The sequence below is a fragment of the Bicyclus anynana genome, chromosome 23 (assembly GCF_947172395.1).
Source record: "Bicyclus anynana chromosome 23, ilBicAnyn1.1, whole genome shotgun sequence".
NCBI lineage: Eukaryota > Metazoa > Arthropoda > Insecta > Lepidoptera > Nymphalidae > Bicyclus > Bicyclus anynana.
The window spans coordinates 2237214-2257329 of record NC_069105.1 but is presented as its reverse complement, the minus strand read 5'-3'; the positions used below and the strand labels follow the sequence as shown (position 1 = coordinate 2257329).

Below are 20116 nucleotides of genomic sequence, written 5' to 3'. Positions count from 1 at the left end.
TTAGGCCGGGACTCCTACAAAGCGGAGACGAGACGAGCGGAGAGGAGATGTTTTTTAAACAACCAATAGAATTGAGTTATTGACACGTCTCCTCTCCGCTCAGCTTCAGTGGAGATCGTTGTGCGGAGATGTTTAATATTTGTATGTCGCGATGGAAGCGGAGATGTGAGCTGTGCGCGGACGACGCGCAGTGGAGACGAGAGATGTGAGCGGCGTGCAGTGAGCGATGTCACCCTCCCCCCTCTCGCCCGCTAGCAACCCGCAGAACCCCGCGCGCGCGCCGGCCGGTCATCTTGCTAGTACCGTGCGCGCGAGCACACGCTTTTATCGTGAATAATTTGTGCAGTTTGTATTTTTCAACGTAAACAATTAGTTAATTTAAATAAAACGTAATGGATGAACAATTTATTGAATCAGTAAAAAAATATCCATGTCTATGGAACACATCAATAGATACCTATAAACTTACTGACGTCAAAGATGCAGCTTGGGAGAACGTTTTGAAAGAAACTCAATTATCTGACGGTAAGTGCAATTTATTATATTAAGTATTTCGTTCAAGTAATATTGTAATACGAGTGTCTTGCCATGGAACGGCGCCCTCGTTGTTGAAATAACTACAGAATTTTTCTCGAACTTGATAGGCATCCATATTGTCATTCGATAATAGATTTTCCACGTTTGTGTCGTTAAACATAGTCGTGGCCAAACCCGTTTCATTATTATCTAGATAGCCAGGCATCTTGTCAATTAAAAAGTTGTGTAGAACACACGTTGCTTTTATCACTTTTTCCACTGTTTCTATTTTACATTCAAATTCTTTACGGTATACGTACCATTTCCGTGATAATACACCAAATGTAGCTTCCACAATACGACGAGCTCTTGAAAGTCTATAATTGTATGTTCGTTTTTCGTTATTTAAATTATCGCGTAGATATGGTCTCATTAAGTTAGTCATCAAAGGGAAAGCTTCGTCTCCAATAAAAACAAACGGTACAGGTTCTCCATTTTGGTACAAGGGTTGTGGCTGTGGTAGATTTAGTCTGTTTTCTCTCAAACGAATTCCGAATATACTATCAGCAAAAATACCACCATCGCTGAACCTTCCCATTGAACCTATATCTACCATAATTATTCTTCGGGTAGCGTCGGCTACGCACATCATTACAGTTGAAAACCTGTGTTTATAACAGTAATATGAGGACCCAGATTTTGGGGGTGCAAACATGTACACATGCTTGCCATCAATGGCCCCGACGCAGTTTTTGAATTGCCAGATTTCTTCAAATTGCTTTGAAATTTTTTTCCAATCATTTTCGTTAAGTTCTGGCATAACCAAAGGTTGTAATACTGTCCACAAGGCATCGCAGACATCTTCTATAATTCTTGGAACAGTCGATTTTCCAATCCTAAAATTTTCAGCTATTTGTGAAAATTTTGAACCAGTCGCCAAATACCTGTAATAATTATAATATAGATTTATATTTATGTGTCGTGGTTTCAGTTAGAATAGAAGGGTCATTTCAAAATAATATCTTAATCAGTGTCGTGTTGTTTCCGGAACTATAAAAGATTAGGCATTACTGAAATTATGTATTTACAGAATTTTCACTCGTTCAAAAGTTATAGCCATTTTTAAATAATAGAAAAGAAACAATTAAAAGTCTAAGATTCACACTAGCACAATACATTGAAATCAAACAAATAAAATGGATTTATCACTCGTTATTTATTAACATTTCAAATTTCGACGCCGCCGTCTGCCGCGACCACGTACGAGAGATACAATCCGTTTTGTTTGTTTGATTTCAGATATTTTTTTTAATAAATTGGTTTCCCTTGAAACTCTGGTATTTTTTAAATATTTATAATGGTTATAAATTGTGCATGAGTGATAATGCGGTAAGTATATTTTGACTATGGCAATGTCAACATTTAATATTTATAATGATTTCAATTATTTTTATTTCAGTAAAAACGGCTAAATCTAAGTGGAAAAAGTTGAGAGACAGCCACCGGGACGCATTAAAAAGGAAGAATGCCACTAGAAGTGGACAGAGTGGTAAACAAATTCGTGAATGGAAATATGAGAAGGTAATGGAATTTTTGATACCATATATGACGAATAGAAACAGGACTACAAATTATACCTCACAAACAAATATAAATGAACAGGAAACAAATTCATTGGAAAGTAATGTAACCGATGAGTTTTTTGAAACATCAAGCAATCATACAAGAAGCACTCCAGAAGATCGTCCATCTGTACAACATTCGCCGTCACCGACATCAAGCGTCTCAGCCTCGACATGCAGAAATGCAACAAGAAAATCGGATGAAATAAGTAATTTACTTATACAGCACCATGCAAACCGTGAAAGAATACGCCAAGAAAAACTAGAAATACAATCATTGATAGAGAAAAATAATACCCTTGACGAAATGGACACTTTTTTTCTGTCGATATCAAAAAGTGTAAAAAAACTTTCTCAATATATGCAGCTTCAGGCTAAACGTAAAATTTTCAATGTTCTTTTAGAATTGGAAGAACTTGAGCTACAAAACACATGGTATAACACAAATGAAAATAATTGGTATTCCCCCGGTTACACTTCAGCACCGGGTCCAAGTTCGACACCGGGTCCTAGCTCAACACAGGCACCGGTTCTTACATCAACACAGGCCGGTGGTCCTAACTCAACACAGGCACCGGTTCCTAGCTCAACACAAATACCGGGTCCAAGTTCGACACAGGCACCTGTTCCAAGCTTGGAAGATACGCACATGACCGATGAACAGATAGAAGCATTCAGAAACGAAGAAGACACATATGATAATTTGTAACTATATGGGAAAGAAAGCAATATGTCTCATGTGATTTACTGTTATAATTTTTTTGTACGTTATGTTTCTAATATAACCTTACGTTTTTTTTGCTACTGCCAGAAAGGCAGTTGGTTTTTTTGTTTTCTTTATGAATAAATAAGATAATATAAAAATATATTTGGTTTTTACATAATATGCATCACTCCAGTCTCCCGGAGGGGTAGAAAGAGACAACGGATCTCGATTTCTCGTAATCCTTACATACCTCAGTTTACATAATATTTTTCATGTATTCTCGTACTTCTTGATTCTCGTTTTGAGTACTTCTCACTTAGCCCTTTTACACAAAAAAAAACAAACACTCAAAAAAGACTGATCACATTCAAACGCAGATAACACACATAAACACAAACACACATTAACAAAAACATAATTAGGTAGGTACTTACTTCAAACATACTGCTAGCCGCTCTTGGGTACAGATAGATCTCCTGTAGTTAGTATCTTGCTTAAATATATGTGGTTTAATTAAGTTATGTAGTTCGTAGAATATATTCCTCGGTAGTCTGTAGGACTTGGTAAAACTTTCATCATCTAACTCATTAAACAGAGTAAAAAATTCTCCATGACTGGTATGGTAATACAAGTGACTTCTTTTCCAAAACCGATGTTTTCTTTTGTTTAGGTAGTATAAAGCTATCAATTCTGCTTCTTCAGACTGTAGTTCTTCTTCAAGTAAAAGAAGATACTTTTTTTGTAATAATAGCGACATCGTCTACCTTTCGTGTCAGAATGCGTACTGAGCACTCAACGCCCCGCACCCGAGCTGAAAAACATCTCTTCTCGCACAGCACACAGCACACCGCACACATCTCCGCTTTGATGGAGTCCCGCGAGCTGAAAAACATCTCTTCTCGCACAGCACACAGCACACCGCACACATCTCTGCTTTGGTGGAGTCCCGGCCTTAAGTGGTAGTTCAGACACGGCGGATTCCGCGCGGTTTCAAACAGCGCGGTTGAACCGCGCGGATCCTAATTACATTAGCGCCTTACAAATCGTTCATACCTGTCCGCACGGATTGACAATCCGCGCGGCTCCCGCCACTCAGTGGTAGTTCAGACACGGCGGATTCCGCGCGGTTTCAAACAGCGCGGTTGAACCGCGCGGATCCTAATTACATTAGCGCCTTACAAATCGTTCATACCTGTCCGCACGGATTGACAATCCGCGCGGCTCCCGCCACTCAACCGCTAGAAAATGAATTCGCGCGGTCGCCGCTCGGTTTTATTTACTTGACGTACCTAGAGGGCGTTCAGTTGCTCCGCGGAAGCCGCGCGTATCGGACGGTGACAATGGATCGCTTCGACACCGAGCTATTCATCGATGAGGTGGAAAAAAGACCTGCTTTGTGGAACATCCAATGTGCAGAATATTCTAACAAAACGATTAAAAACGGAGCTTGGCAGGAGCTGGTGGAGATTTTTGGAGAAAATGAGGATTCTTTGGAAAAGAAGGTTCTTTTTGGTCAGTAGACATTTAATTATACATTTTACCAGGGTAGTTTACATGTTTTGTAATAGACAGCCCACCCCAAATAACTGAAATGTGTATAACGTTGTTTGGCGGTACGTAACGAGCGCGGGAAAACTATCACGTTACCACAGTAACGTATAGCTATTAACTGTAATATGTACAACCCACCAACGCGACGCGCCATCTTGAGTTTAGTTATTTGGCGCGAACTGTAACAATTTTAATTTCATATTTTCGTGTCTTGCCATTCTACACGACCCTCATTCACAAAGTAATTAGCATATTTGTCTCTAATGTTTAATGATGATGGTGTACCCCTTCCTGCATGTAATGTAATAAGATTACTCATTGGCGCAGTATGTAAAGTATCTTCATACTGTATACCATCTCTAGTTCTAACAAAATTGTGTAGCACGCAACAGGCCTTTATTATGTCTTCGGCAAAGTCTATATTCACGTTTATAGGCCTATGAAAAATGCGCCACTTGTGTTACGAGGACCTACGAGTTCCATCTAACAAACTATATAAATATACAAAACTATCTATACATTATCATAAACATTGTCTGATATTTGCTGATAATTCTTCAATGTCATGATTACTGTTACGGTATTACGGTTCTCTTGGAATAAAATACGTGTCGCTTGTTTAGACGTTTAATGCCAACTAACTTCAGTATAATGTAGGTACCATATCGTAAGTGCGTTCACGCGCTGTATTGAATTAACATGCCGCCCGCCAAAAGGACTGTAAAGGGCTTTTACTAAATACATAAACTTAATCATTATACCGCAGTTAAACATCATTAGATTTATACATGCCATCACGAAAAAAATACATTTAAATTGTAAGTAAACTTCAGACTCAAACGCTGGTAACTACATAAATATTATATCTCATCCATAATTAGGCTTACTCTTAATACATAACTTCTTGTAATTAAATATTTATACTTGAATTATTATCACTTAAATAACATTAAAAAATTACTTCAAAATCAGTTACTTGCAATAATTTGATTTTTAGCAGAAATTAAATAAATATTACATTTAAATTAAATACATTATATAAATTAAGTATATTAATCAATATCTATGGGCAAAAGACATAATTTATTGGAAGAACGTTTAGTGATATTGTCACCACTTTTGACGCTGTATACTCGAGTGACTCCATCATTGCCGGGGTGCTTCCCAGTTATGCGACCTAGCATCCATTTGCCTGGTGGCAGGTTGTCACTCTTGATAGTGACGATCTGACCGATATCTAACTCTCTTGTCCTTTTACACCATTTATGACGTTGTTGAAGTCTATTTAGATATTCAGATTGCCATCGGTGCCAAAAGTCTTGCAATAATTTTTGTAGGCGCTGCCATCTCGATAGGTAAGTCATCGAAATATTTTCCAGATTAGGACTTGGGATGGTATTAAGTGACTCACCAACTAAGAAGTGAGCTGGCGTGAGTGGAGGTGCGTCATCATCGTCCTCTATTGGGCACAGAGGCCGCGAGTTCAGACATGCTTCAATTTGGCAGAGCAGGGTGGACATTTCTTCATAGGTTAAGTTGGATTGCATTATCCTTTTCAGGTGGTATTTCATGGATTTAACACCAGCCTCCCATAATCCTCCCATGTGAGGGCTGTATGCTGGTATAAAGTGCCATTGAGTGCCATCGAGGGCAAGAGATTCTGCTATCTGACCATCAAATTCCAACTTTGCTTCTGCCCAAGCTGCTGCAAGTTCCTTATTAGCTCCAATAAACGTCCGGCCCTGGTCACTCCACATATGAGCGCATTTTCCGCGACGTGCCGTAAATCTTTTCATTGCTCCTATAAATGACTCTGACGTCATATCACCTACGAGTTCAAGATGAATGGCCTTGGTAGACATACATACGAAGATGCAGACGTACGCTTTCGTCGTTCTCATTCCTCTGCCTTTAGAAGAGAGGACTTGATAGGGGCCAGCGAAATCCGTCGAACTGTTCAAAAATGGTCTGGTTGGAGTTACTCTTTCACGAGGTAAGTCTCCCATAAGCTGTGACTTCACTGCAGCCTTTTGCTTAGCACATATCAAACATTTTCTAAATTTTAATTTGACTAAATTTTTTGATTTCAGGATCCAGTACTTCAGCCGTAAGTATCCCAACATCTGTTGTGGTCCACCATGCAGCGTTTTCAAATGTGCATCATCGACAAGGAGCTTGGCTAGGTAAGTATCATGACTTAATATTACAGGATTTCTCGTATCTTCATTCACAGAAGCGTGCCGCAGTCTACCGCCCACCCTGAGGACATCATCACCGTCAAGGTAAGGATTTAAACTTTTTAAACTGCTTTTAGCTTGTACTTCTCCTTTAGTTTTAATATTGTGAATATCTTCCTTAAAGCTTTGTTGCTGTGTTAGCTTAATGCATGTTTTTAAAGCATCATTTAATTCGCTTGTAGTAATTACTGTATCCTTATCCTGTAATTTCTTTCCCTTTAAAAACCTTTTACTGTATGTAATAACCTTTAGTAGCTCTGTCAAATCATCACAATTTTCAATTTTGCTTATTAAACTTGCTTTTCCATTTTCAATTTTCGAGTTGACTTCTATAACTTCTTTCCTTTCCAGGTTTGTACTTATGTTCTTTGGCCTACTGTATTCGATCTCTTTATTATGTAACCATTCAGGGCCATTCCACCACAGTTTATTTTCTTTCAGGCTTGTCAAGGGCATACCTCTTGAGGCTAAATCAGCAGGGTTGTCTTGAGATTGTACGTGATACCAATTGTGATTCCCAATGTCTTCTAGAATCTCAACTACTCGATTTCTTACATAAATGTTCCATCTTGCAGGATCTCCAAAAAGCCAGGACAGTACTATAGTGGAATCTGTCCATGCATATATCTGAGAGGTTGGTATTTTCATGGCTTCTTTTATTTGCTTTAAAAGACCAGCAAGCAGGACAGCACCATTCAGTTCAAGACGAGGTAAGGATTTAGCTTTTGTTGATGCTACTCTTGATTTAGCTGCTATGATTGTAATTGTTACTTTTCCTTCTACGGTGATTACTCTCATGTAGGCTACTGCACCATAGGCTCGATTGGATGCATCACAAAAACCATGAACTGAGACATTTTTCATTAAGGATTCAGATGTTTGAAGCCATCTGTCTATTTCTATACCTGGTAAGTTGAGAAAACTGTTTCTTAAATCCATCCATTCCTGAGCTATTTCTTCAGTAACATTCTCATCCCAGGCCATACCTTGCAACCACAATTTTTGTATAAGCAGCTTCGCCGGTAAAATTGATGGTGCTAACCAGCCCAGTGGATCAAACAACCTTTGAATATCAGACAGGATTGTTCTTTTCGTTATGCGATCAGTTAACGCAGGTAAGTTCAGGTTGTATTGGAATTTGTCCGTTCCAATATTCCAATTCAATCCTAAAGCTCTTATACTACCATCTATGTGTATTTCTAGATTTACTTTAGTGCTTCTTTGGCTTAGCTCAAATTGTTTCAGGAATTCTGCATTATTCGAACACCATTTTTGTATAATAAATCCTCCTCTTCGCAATATGGAATCTATATCCTTTGCAATTTTGATGGCTTCTTGTAAGTTATCCTTCCCAGACATTAAGTCATCCATGTAAAAGTCTTGTTTTATAACTTGTGCTGCATCGGTATGTTCATAGCCTTCATCTGTGGCAACCTGATGTAGCGTGCGGACGGCTAGATATGGTGCCGAAGCTGTCCCAAACGTGACTCTTCCTAGTCTATAATCTTTTACAGGTTCGTCTTGGTTACTACGCCATAGAATTCTTTGTAGATTGCTGTCTTCTTTGGTTACCAGAATCTGGCGGTACATTTTTTGTATATCAGCCACAAAACATACTCTTTTCATACGCCATCTCAAAATTAAGCTCCTCATGTCATCTTGTAGTTGAGGGCCTACAAGTAATTCGTCATTTAGAGACACTTTGTTAGATCCCTTTTGCGATGCGTTGAATACTGGCCTCACTTTGCTCGTTTCTTTTTCATATTTAATAACAGCGTGGTGAGGTAGGTACACAGCAGGAACTTTCATTTCTTCCTTTGGTACCTCTTCCATATGATTCAAAGTTTTGTATTCTTCCATTATTTCTATGTATTCTTTCTTCAATTTCTCATCTTTCTCTAAGCGTTTTTCTAATTGATATAATCTTTTCAGAGCTATATCTCTTGTGTTTCCTTCGACACATTTTAGTTTTTCTGTTTTTGTTGGCAGTTTTACGATATATCTTCCTTCTTCTGTTCTGGTGGTTGTAGTGTTATATATATCTTCACATTTTCTTTCTTCAGGCGTGGGTAATCTTGTTTCATTTCTTTCTTGTTCCCACATGTTCTTTAGCATATCATCCAGATCCAGATTCAGGTGCATGCTTATAATCTCATCTTCTTGTATCTTGTCGTGTACTGTCCCAAATAGAATCCAACCCAGGCTGGTATTTTGAGCGCATGGAGTACCTGGGGGACCCTTGATTATTTCACTCTTCATAATTTGGGCACACACATCGACACCTAGCAACATGTCTACTCGTCCCGGTTGTGTAAAACTTGGGTCTGCCAGGACGAGACCTTGTATGTGCGGCCAGGTGTTGTTCGTTATTGTCTTAGTTGGCAACCTTGTGATGAGATGAGTGGGTATTATATACGTCTTAATGTTAATTTTAAATCCTTCATCATGTGTGGATAAGACGTTTACTTGTGTACTTTGTTTCACATTTGTGTGTGTTGAGCCAATACCTGTTATAGTTCCATTAACTTTTGTTCTTTTTAATTTCAGCAATTGGATGGCTCGTTCACTCACAAAACTTGCTTGAGAACCTGTATCTACGAGTGCTCTTACGATTGTATAATGGCCATTGTCGTCCATGATTTTAACTGTCGCTGTAGCTAGCAAAGCAGTACTTGCGTGCTCTCTGTTATCAGTTACCTTAGTGTTCACTTGCACCTGGGTATCAGTTATTGTCGTTTGTGAGGACTCCGATATAACGGGTGATTTTGGCTGATGGATGAGGGTATGATGCCGCTTGTGGCACCGCCTGCAACTTTGGGGAACCCTACACCCAAGAGCACTGTGCCCAGGGGAAAGGCAATTAAAACATATTTTGTTGTCCTTTACGTAATTACCTCTGTCCACCGGTGTAAGCTTTGCAAATTCCGGACAATGGCTTAATGTGTGGTCGTTCTTACACCGTACGCATGTTCTTGGTTTACAGGTACTAGTTATGGTAAATACCTTTTCTTTTGTGACCTTGCTTGTTGTTGGCGCTACTAATTCCAATGTTCTAAATTTATTTTGTAAAAATTTTTCCAAATCTTTCCATGTAGGTAACTCGTCTATATTATCTTTGTGCGCGAAGTCTTCCCACTGCTTGTGCGTCTCCGGGTCCAATTTCTGAACAACCAGAAATATGATTACTGGATCCCAGGAGTCGGTTGTTATATTTTGATTATTTAATCCTTTTACTACTTCATTGGTTGTATCAAGTAAATATTTTATATTCTGAGCGGACTGTATGTTTGTATTGGGTTTTCTTTGCGCAAAAAGCCTTTTTAATAAAGCGTTAACGATAAGGCGTCTATTGCCATATCGGCTTTGCAATGACTCCCATGCAATTGGATAATTTGATTGAGTCACCTGGATGTTTTTTAGTAGCATTGCAGCTTCCCCAGTGACGGTTGTTTTTAAATAGTGAAGTTTTTGCACATCACTGAGGGAGTCGTTATGATGCACCAACGACAAAAACAAATCCTTATAAGACGGGAATTCTTCATAATTGCCCCCGAAGACCGGTAATGAGATTTTCGGTAGATGTACATTTTGCTTGCCGCCACCTATATTGCCCGTCGACGTTGACATATTTGACGCCCTTGATTCATTCTCGATTTCATTTAATGTTGATAACATGTCCCTTAAGTCACCCTGCAGAATGTTGTAAAGGTCTTCATAAATAAAGAATTCTTCATTTAAAAAATACGGCAAGGATCCCTTTTGTTCCTTTGGAGTAATTTTAGCTAAGTCGTGATGCGCGCTCTTAAACGTCGTCCAATAATCTTCAAGTATTTGTATGCGCGCTTCAATGTAACCTTTGGTTAGTCGAGACTTGGGACATTTTTTTAAATTCACTTGGGTTTTACGAAATAATGTGGCGGTATCTTCCAATACAGCTAAAAGGTGCGTTTGATCTTGCGTAGGAGGCATCTTGAATTCACTTGTCACAATATAAGTATATAATAACTTCCAAAATGCGTAAATGCAAAGTTATAAATCGTAAATTGTATATAGTATACGTAAAAAACGTTCGTCACTCGATGCACTTGTTTACTTCAACCAGCGATCGCGCTTCGTTCCTTTCACTTTTTGCTAGTCGGCGCGATCCGGCTCGATTTCGACCATATGTTACGGTATTACGGTTCTCTTGGAATAAAATACGTGTCGCTTGTTTAGACGTTTAATGCCAACTAACTTCAGTATAATGTAGGTACCATATCGTAAGTGCGTTCACGCGCTGTATTGAATTAACAATTACAGTTTTTAGTTTATAAGATACTGATTTGACTAAACCTAAAGATTCTATCTTTAGCTTTATTATTAATTATTTAAACTCAGATTAAACTATTTACATTTTATAATTAATTTAAATATAATAATGATATTAATTTCATAATGTTAGACTTAGCCGTTAAACCATATAATATAAAAGTAGTTGTAAGATACAGAAACCATTTTGAATTGTAAAACTGTTTGAGTCATAGTCTGTAATTATTTTGTCATCTGGTGGCCAGTCGAGTGCGATCTTTCTTGGTGATAATACAGTTTGTTGGAATTATACGAAGATTTTCATTGCTGAATACACATTCCTGACGTCACGCTGCCCGTCTCAGTAATATTTCAGAAGTGGGATGCAAATGGACTCAATTCTCGGACCATACAATAAGGGACTTGGAAAAAGAAGGCGAAGCCATACTGATGTATCGACAGACGAAGAAGTACCCGACGAAAATTTTTTTTTACACCCCCAAGAAATATGTTTGCCGAAGAAACGAAGAGTTAACCACCTGGAGGCCGATATTGTACCTAAATTTGACCCAGGGAAGAAAAGTACGAACGTGAAGGGCTGGCTTAATAAAATTGACCAGCTGGGTGATATGTATACGTGGGATGAAAGAGATCGCATTTTCGTCATGCAAGTTCGTCTTCGTGGCGCTGCCCGCGAGTGGTATGATGATTTAGATGATTATGGAGCTTCATGGGCACAATGGAAGGAAAATTTAACCAAGGCTTTTCCCCGGTCAACGGATTACGTTGACAGACTTGAAGAAATGCTTGGTCGCACGAAAAGTGATAGCGAGACCATGACAAAATACTTCCACGAAAAAATGTCGCTAATAAAAAAATGTGAACTAAAAGGTGACGCAGCCACATCGTGTCTTATTCGCGGTCTTCCAACTGAACTACGCGCTAATGCAAAGGCTTACAACTGCACATCGCCTGAAGAATTATACTACGGTTTCCTGTCCTCTCTCGAGAACTACAAGAATATCGAAGCAAAAGTGACTGAAACAAAAACTTCGTGGCAGCGAGGTTACGATTTGCCAAGAACCTGTTTCCTGTGCCGCAAGCACGGTCACGAAGCCCGGGACTGCCGCCGCTGCGAAGTCTGCCTCCGCGTTGGCCACAAGGCTGCCACTTGCTGGTTTGCTGCTGGCGCTGCTGGGAGTACGCTGTCCGGAGGGGAGCACTCTGCGCAAACTCCACGAAACGTTACCCAGGTACGTAATGTTACATTATAGCCCTTAAAAACAGATACACATTTAAAACTTAAAATCTCAACCTCAAATGTATTAATGTAAGGTTTTGATGGTTTGCAAATTAATTATTTGGGCAGGGTGCGTATCCATGTAATAATGTAGTAATGCTGAAATAACCAATACAAATTCAAGACTTAAACGTGATAATAGTTCAACCAATTATAATTTATCCGAACTTGATATTAGTTACTAATTCCAAAATAGTCTGTGTACCCACGATTTATTAAATATCCAGCTTTATTCAAATGATTTCATAGAAAAGGTTTCTTTGTGCTTAAGTAATGATTTAGAACTACAGCCAGGTTACACTTGTTTAATTTATGCATAAGCAAGAAAGTATACTTAAAACGTGGTCCATCATTTTCGACTTTGGTAAAGAGTCTTATTTTATGTTGTGTGTAAGAGTTTATTACAAAAACATCAACTTTGGCTTTTATGTATGACAAAATTCATTAGAAAGTACATCAATGCATGTCTGCAATGCGCCTATGCAAAGGTAATTATGGTAAGCCAGAAGGCGCGTTACACCCTATACAAAAACTACAAATCCCTATACACACTGTCCATGCCGATCGTTTGGGGACTTTTATCAAAACTAGTAGTGATTTAACTTATAATATATTTGTGGTCATAGATTGCTTAACAAAGTTTGTGTTAGCTAAACCTGTCCAAAATGTTAGTTCTGTAAACACCATCAAAGTTCTTAAAAAATATACTAACGGTATTCGGAAATCCCTCTAGAATTTATAACTGATCGTGGCGTAGCATTCACAAGTAGGTATTTTATGGAGTCCGAAGTTGAAAGAGTCAACAAAAGTATTATTAATGGATTAAAAACTACAATAGAGAGCGAATGTACCTGGGATGAAAAATTAGCTGATGTCATTTGGGGTATTAATAATTTCCCACACGCAGATCTTTGCATCTAATACTCTTTTAACTGCCTACCCTACTACTACTTGATGAACACCTAAATTCAATTGATCAGCTGAAAAATCGTAGACAGCAAGCTAAACACTTATCAATTGCCACATGACTGTTATGAAAATCGCTATTATAAAATATAAACATGAAAGTTGTAAGAAATACAAGTTAGGAGATTTAGTGCTATGGAATGGTGGAATATCTAATGATCACAAAACACGAGTTATTTGACCGTTATACTATTAATAGCATAAAATTATAAAATAATAATAATAAATAAAATTTAATGCCAATGTCCCTAGAGATGATTTACGACCAATGATATTAAGTACTGTTGGATGTGATACTAGCGCATGAAAAATGAGGCGCTCAAAAGCGAGAAATTTATAGTCAACTCAATGTCAGTTACGGTCAACAATGAACGTTATTTAAACAAGTAATTCCTAAATATCGTCTACAATGTCTAGTTGTGTGTTCAGGAGGTGTAAAAACTATATATTCATAAATAAATAATGGAATTAAAGACAAAATTGTGCATGTGTGCGCTCATGTTGTAGTCTGTTCACTTTTTACGGTGATTTTGTAGGGACCTAACCGATCTATAGTATAAAATTATCTTTGTTTGCGACCACATAAATCATTCGGCTCCGATAGCTCCTCCGCTACCGAAAGCAAGTTTGACCGAGATAATCTCATTGGAAAGTTAAATACTCAATAGATTGTAGTTCAATAATTCGTGTTAAAAAAATTGTTATAGTTACAAAATGAACCTTTCAATACAATGTAAGCTTGTAATTGATTGTAAACTGAAATAAAAGCCGTAGGAGAAAACTTACCTTTAAATCAATTTAACTAGTGAACTCTTAAAACATCGTTACATACTGCTTAAAAATAATTTAATACAACTATCAAACAAACAAATTAATCTGAAAGAAAAAAAAAACAAATAAAATGTGACTTTAAAATAAAATATAAAGTATGAAAACGAGAACCGTCCATGTGTGTAAAATATGATACCTGTGTGTCTGCAATATCTGTGTGTCTGCATTAACTGTGTGTCGATGATAACTGTGTGACGATGATAACTGTGTGACGATAATAACTGTGTGACGATAATAACTGTGTGTCAATGATAACTGTGTGTCAATGATAACTGTGTGTCGACGTGATCTGTGTGTCGACGTGATCTGTGTGTCGACGTGATCTGTGTGTCGACGTGATCTGTGTGTCGACGTGATCTGTGTGTCGACGTGATCTGTGTGTCGACGTGATCTGTGTGTCGACGTGATCTGTGTGTCGACGTGATCTGTGTGTCGACGTGATCTGTGTGTCGACGTGATCTGTGTGTCGACGTGATCTGTGTGTCGACGTGATCTGTGTGTCGACGTGATCTGTGTATCAGCAGTATCTGTGTGTCTATGATATAATATTCATAAAACATAACTAGATCTGTGTGACTGTAAAATATAATATGAGCAGCATCTTAAACTTAGACCTAATGATCTGAAATTAAAATCTACTACATAAGAAATGAAACTAATGTGTGACTTTTAAATACAACATTTAATAACTAAGCTAGATCTAGGAATGAATAAAACGTAAAGTATAGTCAGGCTCTAATAAGATAATGTACCTATTAAAAACACCCATGAAATTTAGTCGGTGCATCATATTTTGAGGATTCCAATAGTAGCCACCTATAAAGTAATGATTTTTTTTTTATATACAAAAGAACATTTACGGTTCTGTTTATTTTATGTTTTTCAGACGCAGAAGAATACTGACGCGTTGCCAGATCGCCGTGGGACACGGCCAATGCAGGATGGCCGAGTGTTACGAGGACCTACGAGTTCCATCTAACAAACTATATAAATATACAAAACTATCTATACATTATCATAAACATTGTTTGATATTTGCTGATAATTCTTCAATGTCATGATTACAGTTTTTAGTTTATAAGATACTGATTTGACTAAACCTAAAGATTCTATCTTTAGCTTTATTATTAATTATTTAAACTCAGATTAAACTATTTACATTTTATAATTAATTTAAATATAATAATGATATTAATTTCATAATGTTAGACTTAGCCGTTAAACCATATAATATAAAAGTAGTTGTAAGATACAGAAACCATTTTGAATTGTAAAACTGTTTGAGTCATAGTCTGTAATTATTTTGTCATCTGGTGGCCAGTCGAGTGCGATCTTTCTTGGTGATAATACAGTTTGTTGGAATTATACGAAGATTTTCATTGCTGAATACACATTCCTGACGTCACGCTGCCCGTCTCAGTAATACTTGTTTGCCAGAATTCCAAAAGTGCATTCAATAAAACGTCGAGCTCTTGATAACCTGTAATTAAATATTTTTTTTTCGTATGATAGCCCTTTACCAGCATAGGGTCGCATTACATTTTCGGATAAACCAAACGCTTCATCGCCAACTATGACGTATGGCAATGGTTTAGGATCTGTTTCAGATATTGGTTTAGGTTTTGGTATGTGTAATGACTTTTCTATTAACCTTTTATAAAATGCTGAATTTTTAAAAATTGCAGAATCACTACTTTTTCCGTAAGATCCGATATCTATGAAAGTAAAACAATAGTTACTATCACAAAGTGCCAACAGTACTATGGAAAAAAAAGTTTTGTAATTATAATACAAAGAACCCGAATCTTTGGGTTTTGTAATCCTTATATGCTTGCCATCTATGGCGCCTATGCAATTGGGAAAATTTGCATATTTTTCAAAATCTTTAGCTATTTTCTTCCATATATCTTCGCTGGGTTCAGGCATGACGTTTTTTGTGACTTTTTCCCACAGAGCTTCACATACTTCACGGACAATTCCTGTGATTGTAGATTTGCCAAGACGAAAGTTGTAATGTAGTTCTCCAAAGGAACAACCAGTACCCAGATATCTGAAAAATAAAATATTAATCTGTATCGTTTTGAAAGTCTGCCGGGTCCGCTAGTTAAAGCATAATGAGTGTCTTGAATTACCTAACCGCTACTGTATTTATATTTGTTAAAGATAGTGATTTCTGTTCCAGGTGTATCATTACAAAAAAAATGGAAGAACATCCGTGATGCTTATAATAAGGAATTCAAGAAAGGCAAATCAATTCCTTCTGGTTCTGGTGCATGTAAAGGTTCAAAATACATGTATTTCGACCGGCTTTCTTTTCTTCAGAAGACGATAGAAAACAAAGAAACTATCACAAACATAGATGAAGCCAAAAATGAAGAAATTCGGAACATTGACCAAAAGCTAGATAATTTTGTAAATGCACGTGAAATACAACCGGTACCCAATAAAAGGAAGAAAACTAAAATTACTTCAGAAGAGCGATTGGCTGACATATTAGAAAATAGTATTGAATCAAGAGATAAAATACAAAGACAAATACAAGAAAGTATGTCAAAGCAAGATGATGATGATAAACTTTTTTGCATGTCATTGTATAAAGAGTTAAAGAAAGTTCCAGAAAATAAACGATTGGCTACTAAAATTGAATTGCTCCAGGTAATACAGAAAGGGCAGAAATTACCATCGCCTATTCATATCACGAGCCAGCAAAACACGCCTAATGCAGTATTTTGGCAAAACCAACAATATTCAAACCCACAAGGATATTTCACTGGATATTCTACAATAGTACCAGGAGAGTCTCCATCGCCTTTATCATGCAATAGCACTGACGATTCACAGTCTTCTATAGTACAAAATATATATTCTGACGTATAAAATAAATATCTTACCTTAATGTGATCACGAGTTTTTCTTCTGGGGATACGCTTGACCTCATATGGGTATCATTAGATTCAATTTGTTTACTCATCATTTCTAATAATTCATCAAATGAATTTATCGACATTCTCAAATAATTGAAGAATTTTGGTTCAAAACTTCTTAATTTTGGATATAAAGTCTGAAACTGACCATGAGTAAACCGATCGCGTAATATTGGATGCACCCAATACTGCCGTTTCTTCTTTCTTTCTTTTTTACGGAGCAACAAGTACACACATATTGCTTCTTCGACTTCCATGATTGGACTGTCACCCTATGCGAATAACGGCACTCCGCATGTACATCCGCGCCTGTCTGAACACTTGCGTTTAGAACCGCGCGATTTGCATCCGCGCGGAATCCGCCATGTCTGAACTACCACTAAAAGAAGCTCATGTTATTAGATACCTGTAACAAAACAAAAAAAAACATTAGTAGACGACTTAAAAGCGTGTGTTATTTAAAATACTTCATTCTTGTTACAGATGAAGAATGTCAGAAGGCATGGAGCTGCCTTCGTAACAATTATAGAAAAGCCTTAAAAAACAGGGTGTCCAAAAGCGGTGACGCTGCCAAAAAGAGGCGACCAATTAAATTTGAAAAGGAACTTGAATTTCTGCAAAAGTTTTTTCAAGATAGACCTCAGCTTTCAAATTTAGACTCTTCTTCCGACGATACACAGCTTTCCGAAGATACGCAGAATATCGAAAATACACAACCTCCCAAAACAGCATCAACTGTTAATTTTCCTGAAGCACAATCGCCTGTATCTCAAATGTCGTGTTCATCCCATGCATCAGATTCTAGACCAGCTAGACATGTTCGTCAGCGATCATACATGTCATCGCAAACACAGTATACAGAAACAACAGCAGAAATATTAAAAAAATACATTGAAAACCAAAAGAAGGAACAACATCCTATGGAGATATTTTTTCAAGCAATGGCGGCAACAGCGAAGACTTTGTCACCAAAATTACAAGCTGAAATAAAACGCGATGTTTTACGTATTGTTACTGATGCAGAAATAAAGCATTTGGAAAATGTGGAGTTAAGTTCAGTTGTGCAGCGAAGTCGTCCTTCGACATCAAGTTCAGGATTCGATATTTCAAATGAATTTCATTGCAAAACTAACCAGAGTGGCTGGGCTTTCAGCAGGATGCGGAACACCGCGGGAAGCCATTGCACGCCGCGGGATGCCACTGCACGCCGCAGGATGCCATTGCATGCCGCGGGATGCTCTGCCGTGTCATGCCACGCCGTGCCGGCAGTGGGCGCCGGCCCTAAGTAGTAATAGTATTTTTTTTTAGTAGATTAAATTATTATTCAAAAATTTCCACTCAAGGAAAGAACTAAAACCTAGCGTTAGTAGTAGGCTTAAGGACCAGGACTCTAGGCGTAAAATAGATAATAATATGTTCGACTAAGAGAATATATATAAAGCTCTCCGCTTAGTCCCGGACTTTGACGGGAACCCGAATACTCTAACTAGATTTATTAAATTATGCGACCAGCTCGTCGTGCAGTATGGCAGAGGGCTCGAATTAAATAATTTAGGATTAATTAACGGTATTCTTAATAAGATATCGGGTCCGGCCGCTCGACTGATTAATACGAACGGGATACTTACCGATTGGGCAGGTATTCGCAAAGCGCTTATTAATAACTTTAGTGATCAAAGAAATGAAATAGCGTTATATAATGATTTATCTCTACTCAGTCAGGGTTCTAAAACACCTCAGGAATTTTACGAATCCTGCCAAAACCTTTTTAGTACGATAATGACATATGTATCTTTACACGACACATCTTTACATTCAAACTACCATAGAAGCTAAGAGAGATTTGTATAAAAAGCTCACCCTTCAGGCCTACCTAAGAGGTCTAAAGGATCCGCTGGGCTCACGCATTAGATGCATGCGCCCTGATACGATCGAAAAAGCTCTCGAGTTTGCCCACGAGGAAACTAATACGATATATTTGCAAAGTAGAAGTAGCCATATGCCAGATAAGAAATTTTCACCGCAAGCACCATTAAATTACAATCATCAGCCTATCCGTAATTTCAATATTCCGTTCAGTAATAACCCTTTACCACATTTTAATAAACCTATGAACTTTAACATGCCCGGTCCGTCTAGACCGCAGCAACAGGGTTATCATGCACCCCCACAATTTAGCCAGTTTAGGTCATCTATGACACGTACGCAGCAAATGTTCAGCGCGCCGCTGCCTGGCAACAACCAGCGTAGCGCAGTGTTCAAATTGCCGCCAAAGCACAATACCTCTACGCCAATGAGCGGTGTCAGCCGCTTCGCTAGCAGACCACTGCCACCGTCCGGCTGGAATTGGGCGAGACAAGGTAATCCACCACCTACTAATTATTTTAAATCTAGAGATGTCAATCTGAATGAATGTTCGAATTATGATGACTATTACAATTACTATCCCGACTGTGACGAATATTACTATGACTCTAACAATGACGTAGATTACTATAACTACCAGCACTATGACCAATATCCTTATGACTACAACACGCCTCATGACCCTCATGACATGACCAACGATTGCAATGCCCAGATTACTGACGAACAACCGCAGACGTCCAACGATCAGGATTTTCAGGGAGTTTCGAAACCCAGCAAATTAAAATAGAACTTAATTTGCAGACTCATAGACAATTACCTTATATACGAATTTCCGATCCACCTTTGAATTTTCTTATAGATACAGGGGCCAATAAGTCTTTTATCAGCCCCGAGGCAGTTGAAAATTATTTTTATAATGTTCCACTAAATTACGATCCGTTTGAAGTTACAAATGTTCACGCTACAACTAAAAATGATTTTTCCATAATTTTACCGTGTTTTCCAGAAGTTAATGATAATGACACTATGAAGTTATTCGTGTATAAATTTCACGATCATTTTGACGGTTTAATGGGTATGGATTAACTTACAAAATGGGAAGCTAAATTAGATCTTAAAGAACTAAGCTTAATTACTAAGTTCGCAGTTAATCCAATACAAATGTATAATTCTCGGAATTTAAATCTCTATGAAGATATAATTCCTGCTGAAAGTTCTAAGTTACTTAGGTTACCAATTAATGCACCCGACGGTGATGTATTAATTGAAGAACAGATTGTCTGTAACTGTATAATAAGCGAATGCCT

The 20116-nt window shown here is 37.8% G+C and overlaps 5 protein-coding genes across 5 annotated transcripts; 3 read left to right on the top strand and 2 right to left on the bottom strand.

The window, feature by feature from the left end:
• The first annotated feature begins 119 nt into the window (after window positions 1-119).
• Window positions 120-3282, top strand: LOC128199423 (uncharacterized). The gene is made up of 2 exons (XM_052888808.1): window positions 120-525; window positions 1976-3282. Exons 1-2 carry the CDS (start codon window positions 393-395, stop codon window positions 2845-2847), a joined length of 1005 nt encoding a protein of 334 aa, XP_052744768.1. The 5' UTR covers window positions 120-392; the 3' UTR covers window positions 2848-3282.
• On the bottom strand, window positions 516-3601 carry LOC128199421 (uncharacterized). Its single transcript, XM_052888806.1, has 2 exons — window positions 3279-3601; window positions 516-1460 (listed from the first exon to the last, which is right to left on the bottom strand). Exons 1-2 carry the CDS (start codon window positions 3599-3601, stop codon window positions 545-547), a joined length of 1239 nt encoding a protein of 412 aa, XP_052744766.1. The 3' UTR covers window positions 516-544.
• Window positions 3602-4178: 577 nt separating this feature from the next.
• Window positions 4179-16917, top strand: LOC128199425 (uncharacterized). Its single transcript, XM_052888811.1, has 2 exons — window positions 4179-4356; window positions 16199-16917. The coding sequence occupies exons 1-2, from the start codon at window positions 4185-4187 to the stop codon at window positions 16891-16893; spliced, it is 867 nt and encodes a 288-aa protein (XP_052744771.1). The 5' UTR covers window positions 4179-4184; the 3' UTR covers window positions 16894-16917.
• Window positions 10932-15039, top strand: LOC112043480 (uncharacterized). Its single transcript, XM_052888809.1, has 2 exons — window positions 10932-12172; window positions 14903-15039. The coding sequence occupies exons 1-2, from the start codon at window positions 11303-11305 to the stop codon at window positions 14993-14995; spliced, it is 963 nt and encodes a 320-aa protein (XP_052744769.1). The 5' UTR covers window positions 10932-11302; the 3' UTR covers window positions 14996-15039.
• LOC128199424 (uncharacterized) lies at window positions 11971-19011 on the bottom strand. Its single transcript, XM_052888810.1, has 3 exons — window positions 18074-19011; window positions 16908-17346; window positions 11971-16066 (listed from the first exon to the last, which is right to left on the bottom strand). The coding sequence occupies exons 2-3, from the start codon at window positions 17195-17197 to the stop codon at window positions 15433-15435; spliced, it is 924 nt and encodes a 307-aa protein (XP_052744770.1). The 5' UTR covers window positions 17198-17346; window positions 18074-19011; the 3' UTR covers window positions 11971-15432.
• Between the last annotated feature and the right edge of the window lie 1105 nt (window positions 19012-20116).